The sequence below is a fragment of the Acomys russatus genome, chromosome 4 (assembly GCF_903995435.1).
Source record: "Acomys russatus chromosome 4, mAcoRus1.1, whole genome shotgun sequence".
NCBI lineage: Eukaryota > Metazoa > Chordata > Mammalia > Rodentia > Muridae > Acomys > Acomys russatus.
The window spans coordinates 13,519,658-13,532,526 of NC_067140.1; the positions used below are offsets into that span (position 1 = coordinate 13,519,658).

General features: G+C 42.9%; 1 protein-coding gene across 1 annotated transcript in view; it reads left to right on the forward strand.

Moving 5' to 3' along the window:
* The window catches only part of Stk4 (serine/threonine kinase 4), an 83,744-nt gene that overhangs the window by 47,554 nt on the left and 23,321 nt on the right, over positions 1-12,869 (forward strand). The window contains exon 10 of the mRNA XM_051143734.1: positions 7,745-7,902. Within this exon, the coding sequence (XP_050999691.1) occupies positions 7,745-7,902 (158 nt within the window). The remainder of the gene's footprint in view (positions 1-7,744; positions 7,903-12,869) is intronic.

Sequence of the window (12,869 nt, forward strand, 5' to 3'; positions counted from 1 at the left end):
GATTCAGAAAGGATGCTTCTCTTTGGCTATGGCATTTTTTGTTTTGTATAATTCTTTCAAGGTTTATCCATGTTCCACTGTGTATCAGTGTTTAATTTTTTTGTGTGAACGTGTGTGTGTGTGTGTGTGTGTGTGTGTGTGTGTGTGTGTGTGTGTGTAGGCAGGTCAGAGCTTAACACTGGGACTCCACTCTATTTGTTGAATTCGTGGATCTGGCTACACTGGCTGGTGAGCTCCAGGGACCTGCCAGTTCCCTCCCAGGGTTGAGATACAGATTGGTGATGCTGCACCCTTTTTTGTGGGGGGAAGCCGTGGATTTCAAGACAGGGTCTTTCTGTGTAGCCTTGGCTATCTTGGACTCGCTTTGTAGACCGGGGTGGCCTCAAACTCACAGTCATCTGCCTGCCTCTGCCTCCCTGAGTGCTGGGATTAAAGGTGTGCACCACCACACCCGGCTGTACCCATCTTTTTTATGTGGGTGCTCAGGATCTGAACTCATGTCTTATGTTTTTGGAGTAAGCACTTTACCAATTGTGACATCTCCCCAGTCCATCTCTCAAATATTTTCATTTTTAGTTGTTTTTTGTTTTTGCCGAATACTTTTCCAGTGTATATCCATACCACATACCTGCCCATCAGTTGGCGGACATTGGAATCATGTCTTTCAAAGAAAAGTAGAGACTAGACACAGGTGCTCATCGCTTCCCTCCTTTGCTCGTGGGCTTACACAGATAGTCTATTCAGTTGGTAAGTAGGGCTCACAGAGAAGTAGGCCACCGCAGTATAGGAGCACATTTATTTCCTGCATCAGATAAAAGAATTAAAGCAAGATGCGGATGTTCTCAGGGTTTGCCCAGTCTGTTCTCCTTCTGGCTTCAGGTTTCCTGTATTATCATTCAGCTGAATGTGTTCATTTCCTGTGATACATCTGGGAAAAAAACAAAACAAAACAAAACTCTAGTTCAAGTTGAAATAGAATGTCCCCTGACCAGCTGAAGGCCTGGGAGCCAGAGAGAGCACAGGGCAGCCCAGCCTTTAATCACTCGGAGCTATTCTCTTGCGCTTTTCAACTCTGACAGGCTGCTGCCCAGCACTTGATTATCTAGCTCCACGTTGCTGAAAGAATGGTTCAAAGATAAGGTTCCTGGGAAAATTCCATTCGCTCACTCTTTCTGCACTCAACTTAATGGCAGTGCTAACATGTCAACAATCTTCATTTTGCTTTTAGAGAGCTCATCAGATGAGCTACAGCTCACCAGCCTTAAAACCTGACAGCTGACTTTCACATTGGTCCTCGTTGTCATAGCTATAAAATCTTAGGCAAACATCCCATCTATAAAACAGGATTCATAATATCCCTGAAAAGAGTCTGCAAGATTTAGTGAAAATCCATTGTGCTAAGGGCAGTGCTTGGCAGGTGCCTAGTATGTACAGTCTGTGTTTGTACCTTCTGTGTGGTCAGAAAGTTGGGATGAAAGTCACGTGAAAGCCTCAAACCCAGGTATTTAGTAACAGTGTTGGTTGAATTTGCGTCTGGGTTTCTAAGGGAAATGCTTTTTGTGGACGTAAGGTAGTATGTGAGTGAACAGGTTAGAGCAGGAGAGAAAAAGATTGTTAAATCATTTAGCCTTTGCTGCCTAACAAAGCACTCCAAAACTTAGTGGATTAAAATAGCCATTTTCCCAGAAGCAGAAAGACTTAAATGGTATATACTCACTTATATCTGCATACTAGCCCAAGGGGCATGTCCCACGAAAGCCTTCACTTACCAGGAAACTGAGACAGAGGGGAGGACATCCTATTGGGACTCTAGATGAGAGAAGCATGGGAGAATGGCAAAGTAGAAGGATCCAGAGGGTCCTAGAAACCTACAAGTAGAACATTATGATAGGCAGATTTGGGCCCAGGGGTACCGCTCAAACTAAGGCACCAGCCAAGGACAGTACAGGCAGTAAACTTTAAACCCCTACCCAGATCTAGCCAATGGTCAGAACAGTCTCCACACTTGAGTGGAGAGTGGGATATGACTTTCTCACATACTCTGGTGCCTCACATTTGACCATGTCCCCTGGAGGGGGAGGCCTGGTAGCACTCAGAGGAAGGACAGCAGGTTACCGAGAAGAGACTTGATACCCTATGAGCATATACAGGGGGAGGTAATCCCCCTCAGGAACAGTCATAGGGGAGGGGAATAAGGGGAAAAGGGGAGGGAGGGAAGAATGGGAGGACACAAGGGATAGGATAACCATTGAGATGTAACAAGAATAAATTAATAATAAAACATTTAAAAAAAAGAATAAAAAAATAAAATAGCCATTTTATGTAAAGCATGATTCTAGAGGTTAGCAAAGATTTGTAGTTGGGTATTTTTCTTGGTCTGGTCAGCTGGTACAGTCACAGCTGGGCTGGCTTCTGGGAGGGCCTCAGTTCAGACTGCTGACTAGCTCCCCCATGCTGTTTTACTACTAGGAGGCTCGCTGAGATTTATTTAGCATTGACATGGAATACAGAATGTTGAAAGTCTCTTCTGGCCTTTCATGGCCTTGTGCTATTTCCAAAATCACCTTCGGAGGCTAAGGATGTAGCTCGGTTGGTGGGCTGCTTGCCTGGTGTGCACAGGGCCCTGGCTTTGAGTCCCAAAACACCACACCCCTAGATGATACACCCCCCCCCCCCAAACTGCAACCATCTTTACTCTTTGGTAATTTGATGTATGTAAACCTTAACAGATTGTTTAGCTGCAATTAATTTCCCAAGAAAAGTATGACTTTATTCCCAGCTTATATTTGAATATGTGATTAGATTAAGAAAAAAATCTAACACTAAAACAGTTTTGTTTGCTGGGGGCAGCCTTTAAATTCCAATTCATGTGAGGGATAATCAGGTCCCTGGCAGTGGCAGCACCAGCTGAAAGAGGCGTTGATGGAATTCCTTAGTCAGGGTTCTTAGTTGCCGAAAGAGACAATGGACAGGGCTTTGCTTTCTTTCTTTCTTTTTTTCTTTTTTCTCTCTCCAAAAATATTAGAAATCTTTAAGGGGGTTGAGAAAGGCTGTTGTTGTCAAGTAAATAATTGAAATATGAGTAAAGCAAACTTCACTTTTTCATGTAAGCAGTGATAGAAATAGACATGCTATATTCTCTCAGTAACAATATTCTTTTAATTGTTTTTAATGGAATGGTTTAGAGTTAATCCACAGAAATATTTTTGAGTCTCATCCCCAACTTAAAGATTTGATTTTTACACATTTATTTTACATTGCACTTAATTCATTTACTTACTTTGAGACAGAGTGCCGTACAGTGCCACAGCTTGGCTTGGAATCCACTACGTGGCTAGCTCACACTGCAGTGTGTTCTTGGTGTTCAGTGTCCCCACATTGGTAGTGGTGGGTCTCCCCACGGTGCCTCTTAAATGCTCATTAGGTTTTAAAGAGAGAATCTCTAATTGGCTAAAGTAATTTAGTTTTATCACATTAGTAATTTTTTTAGACCTCAAGATATACATGGTTTGAAGCTTAACAGAAATTAGGGTTTAAAAATAGCTCAGTTTAGTAAGTGTTTGAGCATCTATGAAAAGTCACACAACTTTTATTAGCATTTATAAAGTTACAGAGAATGTGCTACAGACACTTCCCCAGGTGGAATTTCCCTAGTTATTAGGGCCCCAGACACTGTTTCCCCAAAAAGGAATGGTTGCCGAGGTGTCAGTTTGCTGTCTTTTGCTTCTGAGAGGATCTCGCTTCGCCAGTGTCCACACACTGGGAGCCACAAGTAGTTTTAGGATGTTTAGTGGAGGAGCGTATGCTGGGGTGTCCAGGCACTAGCTCCAGATACTGATGGAGTCCTGCTTATCTGGGCTACTGAGCCAAGTCCCATCTGCCTGTTTTTGTCTATAATCTTTTCTCTTCCTCAGCTTCAGGCTTTTCCTTTCCTTTTTGAGATTACAGTAGCGTTACAGCGCTTCTCCTTTCCCTCCCTCCAAGCCCTCTCCTAACCCTCCATGCCCTTTTTCAATTTTATGGCCTTTGTTTCTTTAACTGTTATTATATGCATATATGTTCCTAGACATATAACCCGTTCAGCCTGTATAATGCCACTCACATGTATGCTGCAGCGCTGGCCACGTGATGTCGGATAGTCAGTTGTGCTCTTCCCTGGAGAAGACTGTTTCTCCTGCTCTCAGCGTTCCTTAGTTGCCTGTACGTGTAGGTTTGAGGCCATTTGGTTGTTCCTGTCCACCTCCACATGTCTATTGGTGTTGCCCTTGTTTCTTTCTCTTTCTTTAAAAAAACAAAACAAAAAAACCCCATGCAGATGTGATTGTCTATGTGTCCAGGCGCACGCGCGCGCACACACACACACGCACACACACACACCATAGCTTCTGTTTTGGATTGGCCAACTACTCCTGAACATGAGGCCTGCCTTGGAGTGTGATTGGTAGAACCAGTGTCACTCCACTGAAGAAAACAAATTTCCCCCTTTCCTAGTAACTATCAATTGCAATAGTGCCTACCTCCCCTTCCCCAGGCTGGTGTTTTGTCTGGTGTGACACTGTGAGGCTGTGTGTGCTGTAACAGCCTCTATGAGTCCATGTGTGCCTAGCCTGTCCTGTTGGAAGATGCTTAGTCTGTGGAGTCTCTTTGGGTCTTACAGTCTTTCTACCGCCTCTTCTCATGGATCCCTGAGCCTTGAAGGGAGAACTTTGATAAAGACATCCTGTTTGGAGTGGGGACCCCCAGAGTCTCTCGTTGTCTACATTGTCCAATCTGTGTTAATCGCCATCTACTGCAAGAAGATGCTTCTCTGCTGAGGGCCAGGTGATATACTTACCTAAAAAGGTGGAGGCTCACTTCATGATTTTTCTTTCTTAGTCCCGGAATTTGCCGTTACCCTTAAGAAGTCTCTTTTTCAGTAGAGGAGTTTTTTTTTGTTTTTGTTTTTGTTTTCCAGACTCAGATCTGCACTGGTGTTGGGGTGTGTGGCTTTGGTTTCCTTGTATCAAAAGATCTTGGCAGGATCTTTTTAAAACACCGTGAGTTCATGGTAAAGGCTCTAGCTGAGATTCATCGGTACAGGCTGTTCATGTTTGCTTCTGGCTCATGGTTTCATACTCAGCGCCAGTCCCGATGGCAGCAGTTGCATGCTGTGTGGTTGGTTCAGCCACAGTGAGAGCGGCTGACCCCACAGCCTTACCCAGGAGTGTATTATTAGGTTTGAAGTTTTGCCAGCTGAAGTATTAAGAAATGGTACCTCATGTGGCTCTAATTTAAGTTCTTGTAAGTGAACCAAAGCACCAATCTTTAGTTCACTATCTACTCCCTTTTTGGGGCTCCTTTTCTTTCATTTAAAAGGTTGTTTACATATTGGTTATTTATCTTCCGAAATCCACAAAGTATCCTTACAGTTTCCTTTTAAAAAGAAGTTCTTTAAAATGTTTTATTGTATTTGTTGGAAACATTTTCTTTCCATAATTTGCCTTTTAGTTTTTCTCATGTATGTCGTACACTATTGAATGAATTTGAATTTGTGTTGCATCCTTCACACTCAGGCAGCAGCCCCTTGTCTCTGTGTCTTGCCACCGCTGGCAAGCCTTCCCACAGCTGGGCTCAAGTGCATGCTTATGTTTTCCTCTAGAGTTTATAGTTTCTATTTTTGCAGTGAATTGTTTATTCATTTGGAAATTCCTTCTTTGGGTGTGATATGCATATACAATGTGATCTCTTCCCAAACAGCCATGTGATGGTTTAGAATGTCTAGATTTTATAGTCTGTTCAGCTGCCTGGGGAACTTAGGGTATTTTGTGCAGTTACCATGTTCTGACTGTGTCGCTCAGAAGTCTCCGGGCTGGTTGGCACTAGGCTTTCTTTTTTTAAAAATGACTTTTTATTTATTTATTATGTATACAGTATTCTGCCTGCATGCCACAAGAGGGCACCAGATCTCATTATAGGTGGTTGTGAGCCACCATGTGGTTGCTGGGAATTGAATTCAGGACTCTTGGAAGAACAGACAGTGCTCCTACCCTCTGAGCCATCTCTCCAGCCCTGGCACTAGCTTTTCTGCTTATCTTTGTCCATGGTAGGATTAGGTGAATAGTTGTGGCATAACTGTCTCAGAGCTGGTCTTCCCTTTGAGTTCCCAGAGGAAGGAACTGAGCACAGAACATCTCCTTCTGTCTCCTCGGCAAATCCAGTGTTACATTTTTACAAGTTTTGTTTTATTGTATGTAGTTCTTGTAGTACACTTGAATATGCAATAAAATGAAGCTTAAAAACGAACAAAACAAACATAAAATGCATCTTTATTTTACATAAGCAGCACATCATATCTTTGTTGGGTGATTGGCAGGTCTTAGGAAACCTGTATTGAGTCCCCCATAAGGAGGAAGGAACGGCACAATAAACAGTGGTAACACCTAGCAGTGGGCAGACCTGGCTGTGGTTGAAAAGGTTGATAGCGAGAAAGACAGCAAATGTCTGAGAGATTCATTTAACATTTTGGTGTATTTTTCTCCTGTGTATATGATTTTACAGTTCAGCTCATGCTATGCACATGATACTGTACCTCATTTAAATTGTCTGTAAATAATATATTTTTTTGTACACTTTACTTTGTAGTCCCCTCCCTTAGTTCTCAGAAAGGGGAGCCCTCCTCCCCAGTCATCTGACCTCAGCCTATCAAGTCTTATCTGGACTGCCTGTATCCTTTTCCTCTGTTGCCTGGCAAGGCCACCTGCCAGGGGGTAGTGATCACCAAGTGGGCACCAGAGTCCATGTCAGAGGTAGCCTCTGCGCTCCATATTATGGGACCCACAAGGAGACTGTGCTGCCTGTCTACCACATCTGAGCAGAGGGTCTAGGTCCTCACCATGCCTGATCCTTGGTTGGTGTGTAAATAATATTTTAAATGTTATTTATGGGCCAAGCATGGTGGTGCATGCCTTTAATCCCAGCTCTTGAAAGGCAGAAGCAGGAGGGTCTCCGAGTTTGGGGCCAACCGAGTTTACATAGTGAACTCCAGGGTTATAAGGTGAGACCTTGCCTCAAATAGATGGATAGATGATAGATAATGTATGAAAAGAAAATGAACGTTATATAAGGCTAGGGGTATAGTTCAGTGGTAGCACTCTTGCCTGGTAGATACAAAGCTTTGGTTTTGATCCTCAGCATCAGCAGAAGGTCACACACTAGCTCAGAAGTGGAAGGATTGCCCTTACTTGTATTTCCTTTTTCATGCGTATTTATCTCCTCCTTTCAACAAGAATGTGAGCTTACTTAGGACCGGTCTCCTCCCGCCTCACCCCTGTGACTGCAGTGCAGTACGGAATAATGAATACAATGGGCACAAATATTTTTGTTTGCATCTGAGATATGTTCAGTCTAAGTATTTCAAGAATTATTTGCTGTAGGAAACCAATAATAATAAAAAGAACAACAATAGTACAGGTTTTATTTGAAGCTTTCTCAGAATTATCGAGTTACCCAAATCTTTCATTTTAGAAATAAAGACTCTGGGAAAACAATTAACATATATTACAGAGGGAGCACAGAATCTGTTTGTTTACTAAGAAATATTTCAAGTGAGGATCTGTGTGTTTTTCCTTAGCTTCATTAGAGACATTCATAAAGGCCTTTATCCAACAGGGAGAGCTGACCTGGAGACTGTCGTCCCCCTGGGCATCCTGACCACACGTGTGTCTGCGTTCCTTTTCACCTTTTGTTTTTGTTTGTTTGTTTTCAGGAAGAGATGAGACCATGCAGCCTGCAAAACCATCTTTCCTTGAATACTTCGAACAAAAAGAAAAGGAAAACCAGATCAACAGCTTTGGCAAGAATGTTTCTGGCTCTCTGAAAAATTCTTCAGATTGGAAAATACCTCAGGATGGAGACTATGAGTTTGTGAGTAGTGCTGAAACTGAAGGTTGTGTTTTCTGGGGAGGGTTTGCAGCGCCCGTGCATCCAGGCCAGGCAGCTTGCTTACACGTTCTTCAAGCCCCTGGAGGGCCAAGGGCCTCACTAATTTGAGACAATTTTACTCACATCTGAAAAGTTCTGAGATCTTTGACCTTTTTTCCCCTTTAAAAATTCTTCATTCACTTTCTATTTTCTGTTTTGTCCAGGCTGAAATGATTAAAAGTTTGTGTGGGGTTGCAATCTTCTACTTAGGGTTGCCGTGGCGGGCACTTGACTGATTTCCTAGTGCCTTGTTTTTATCAATCATTCTTTTAATTTTAGACTGAAAAGATTATTCTAAACCCTTTCAGAGCTTGTGAAAGTGAGCATGTTTCCTCCTTGTGTTATAGTCCGCCTTCCTCCAACTGCAGACATTTACTGACGTTTGCAGCATTTAATGAGTAGAGATAATACAACATTCAGGGTGAAAAGTAATCTAAGGAGCCCACGTTTTATTTGTGACTATTTCCAGACAATGTTTATTTTTCCGTTGGAACACTTCCCTTTACATTTTTAAATCTAAAGTGATCTTCAGACGTGTCACAGTTCTCTTGGTCCTTATAGAGTTTAGTTTGGGCAGTGGACTTGAGCTCCGAGGCCTGTCTGGGGCTTCTTTCCACTAACCGCTGGCTGACGTGGAGGAAGTGATGCCGTGCTGCCATACCTTCATCTGCCTGTCATAAAATGCTTTGCACAACTAGTGTGGAGGGCTTTTGAAGACCAGGATTGTTGTAGACTATGAAGAGTTCCTTTGTCTTTGCTTGGTGGCTTGTGCCTTCACCTACTGAGCCATCTCACCAGCTTGAGAATTCCATTTTAAAAAATGATTTTATTTTTTACTTTTGATTGTGTTTATATGTGGATCTGAGTGAGAGTATGCGCATATGAATGCAGTGCCTACAGAGGCCAGAACAGGGCATCAGATGCCCTGCAGTCGGAATTACAGGCAATTGTGAGCCACCTGATGTGGGTGCTGGGTACTGAACTCAGGTTGTCTGCAAGAGCAGTATATACTTAAAAAAAATATTTGTTTATTATTTGTACAGTATTCTGCCCACATGTATGCCTGCCTGCCACAAGAAGGCACCAGATCTCATTATAGATGGTTGTAAGCTATCATATGGTTGCTGGGAATTGAACTCAGGACTTTTGGAAGAGCAGACGGTGCTCTTAACCTCTGAGCCATCTCCCCGCAGTATATTCTCTTAACTGCTAAGCTGTTTCTCCAGGTTCCTGGAAACTCGTTCTTTAATACTGTTCTTTAAGGGCAGAATTTTGTATTTGAGTAATGAAGGAAAATAGAGTTAGGATGTACACGAACTATTCCTAAAGATCTTGTGAAAGCTGCCTCTAACGCCTGGTGTCATAGTCCTTGCCACAACTCTAAAGCAAGGATTTGGAACGGTGCTCTAAAAGATGGTGCACAGAGTGTCCTCATTCCAGCAGTTACCAGGAGATACTGAACTAGCATCGCTGAGGACAGCACCACGGGATGCTTCAGTCTGCATTTCTGCTGACGCTGAGCCATGAAGGTCTCACCTAGTTCAGAGCTGAGTGTGTTAACATTTTGTGAATAGTGCTTGAATTTTAAATGTCTCTCCCCCCAGGTCTCCTATAGTTTAATTGGAAATATCACAGAAGCAGACAGGACATGGAGAATGTGTGTCTGTAAATCCTGAGCTGCAGCAGCACTGAGGGAAGGATGTCTGGACAGTCTCAGCGTGCTTAGGACATGTATCTGTGAGGTGAAATGAAGTGTTTACCTCCACAGCCTCAGGGAGAAGCCATCGGAGTCCAGACAGGCAGTATTTAACTGTGGAGACGATGATACCGTCTTTCTTCCTGCAAATTCAGTTGCTTTTTTTGAAATGAAATTTTTGTCCAAAATGGGTAACAGGAAACAATTTAATTAGAAGTGGCAGAATTTGATACTTAAGAAAAAAACTTTCATATTTTTATCTGAAATTGAATATTTATCCCATTCTTAAAATTGAATTGCCTTATTTGCCAAGTTGAAAAAACCTTCAGTGATTCCCTGTAGTGTTTAAGATATGTAGTGATTACTGAAAAATAGGGTTTAGAAAAGCAATAGTCTTTAAAACTAATATTTCTATAAACTGATATTCTGTAAACAGATCACAGTTTTGAAAAGAATATCCCTTTTATGAGAACCTGCCCATTCTCATTTCGCTATTTAAGATGCTACAAAAAGCTTTAAATTTGAATCCAGTTTGGTTCATGAGTCTTCATACTTCTGCTCGCCAGCCCACAGTGGATGCCCGGGGCAGACAGCCCGTGTCTGTCTCCTCACTATGATCTCCATGAAAACCCACTGAGTTCACTGAACACAATCAGTTAAGGTGCAACTGGCTGAGTTTGTAGAGCACAGTGAAGGGAAACCATGGAGAGGCCGTGTGTAGACAAAACCTCCCGCTGAGACACAGGAAGAACAAGCTGTCGGAGGGAAGGAAGCTGTTCACAGACATAACTGGGCTGTATAAGGAAGGAAGGAAGTCATAGTGGCTGGAGCTGAGTGACAGGAATCGCAGCAAATGTGACTGCACTAAAGGTACCTGCTATAAGTTGAAGAGAGTGGCACCAAAAAGCTTAAAATAAGTAGAAAAGGATACACCATGCCAGCACTCAAACTAAGGTAGAAAGCCGGTGTGGTAGTGGGCACCTGTGGGCCTCTCAGAAACAAAGAACGGTACTGAAATGAAACATAATTCAAGACAAGAGAGCACTGCATAGCAGGAAATCTACTTTTCATTACTACAACATACAGATGAACAGTAGATCAGAGTTGTCAATCTGTGTGAAGCATATATATCTACTGATGGATGGATTGATAAGTCTCACAGATCCGATTCAATATGTAATAGAAATACAAAGAACAACGTGAAAGCTGCACAGTAATGGCGAAAATACTGTTCTCTCAAAATCGGACACTTTAGGAGCTAGAGGCATAGAGGGCTCAGTCAGCAAAGTGCTTGAGGTCCTGAGTCCGATCCCCAGAACCACATTAAAAACAAACAAACAAACAAACAATCCAGGGCTCATGATGTATGCTTGTAATCCAGTATTGGGGAGGTGGAGACAGACAGAGCCCTTGGCTCACTGCCCAGCCAGCAGCTTACACAGCATGCTCCAGGCCAATGAGCACCCTGTCTCCAAAAAAAAAAAAAAAAAGAAGGTAGAACTGACATTTGAGAGCCTCCTCATGCACGTGTTCTCTATCTCTGGACATTTCAGGGTGGAGCTCTAGCTCAGTGGTAGAGTATATACTTAATATATGCAAAGACTCTGGGTTCAGGCCCCAGCACCAAAACTAACACAGCTCACATTTATAGCATTAGGAAAACGTTTCAAATAAATATTAAACTTTAAGAACAGAAGCTATTGGTAAAACCTTCAAAGTGCTGAAAGAGAACTCTCATTCAGTATGGAAACCATACAGGCAATATTATTTTGTCTAAAATCCCCCTGCCCCCCAAAAACCTCAATTTTAAGAATCTCTTCTAATTCTAAAGCAGAATAAAATGATTTATTTGTTCATTTAAAATAGCAGTAAATCTAATATGTATTAGTATAAATATTTTTTATGAAAAATAATATTCCATTCTATAACAAAAATGTAATGGTGTCAGTGTGAGCATGCTTTCAGATCTGTAGATGGGAGATGCTGTGGAAGGGATGTTAGGTTCTAGAGGGCTTCTCTATTCCCGTTCCCAAATAGTCGAGACAGACACCTTTTAGAATTATAAAAGCCTCAAGGCATGATAACTGGGCCGGCATCATCCCTCTAAGCTACACACCTCAGATTTCGTGTTGTAACTGTTCTTGCCTGGGCTGCTTCTGTTCCATCAGGCAGCCTCTCATGGCCGTGCTGCTCATGGTCCATACTGCCCCACGGTGACTTCCTTCTCTTGGCTTCTCCTCCTGTTACCTCTTCTGCCTCCTCTCTGCTGTCCTCTCAGCCTCCTGGTCCTCATCTGACCCCAAGCCCAGGGACCTAAGCCTCACCTGCTTCTCTTCTGCCCAGCTACTGACCCCTAGCTAATTTTATTAACCAACCAACTTTAAATTGGGGAGCAAGATTTACACAACACCTCTTGGTGTAGGTGAGGGTGTCCTCGTCTGGATAGCAACCAGATCTTGGGGGTTCAGTGTTTAGCATTAGAAGACACAGTACCAGCCCAGCCCCAGCAGGGAGGTTATTATGTGAGCATTTGCATTCAGTCCATCACATGCTGTGTTGTGTGAAGAAGGTCACTGGAAAGGGGTGATGGATCTTACTTGCTCATTCAGATAATTGTAGATATTTTTTCTAACCCTGTATAGGGGATTTTTTTTTTCTTTTGGAAAAGATTCTGTTTTGGTTCTGTGTATATGCGCGCGTGCACGTGTGTGTGTGTGTGTGTGTGTGTGTGTGTGTGTGTGTGTGTGTGTGTGTGTATGTTGTGTGTTAGTGATTGTGGATGCGGGTGTCTGCAGAGGTCCAGAGAGGCCATTGTATCCTTGGGACCTGGAGTCATAGGTGGTTGTGAGCTGCGTGATTTGGGTGCTGGGACTTGAACTTGAGCCCTCTGAGAGACTCGCAGGTGCTCTTCTCTGCTGAACTGGCTCTTCAGCCCAACAGTGGTGTTTCTTAAAGGTTAGTGACATAGAATCTGAGGCCATTAGTGAGCTTCTCGTGTTCCAGCGCTGCATGTGGGAATTATGGTCCATCTGTGTGGACATGGTCTGTCTGAACAGAGAGTTTACTTGCACGTGGTTTTGTAACACCGCGGCTTGGTCATCTGGAAAACAGTGAGTTGCAGAGATCTGCCCAAGTGTTGGCATTTCATTATACAACACGAAACAGCTATGTTCCTTGACATTATAACCCGTCCCGTCTACAGAGTGTCCGTGTA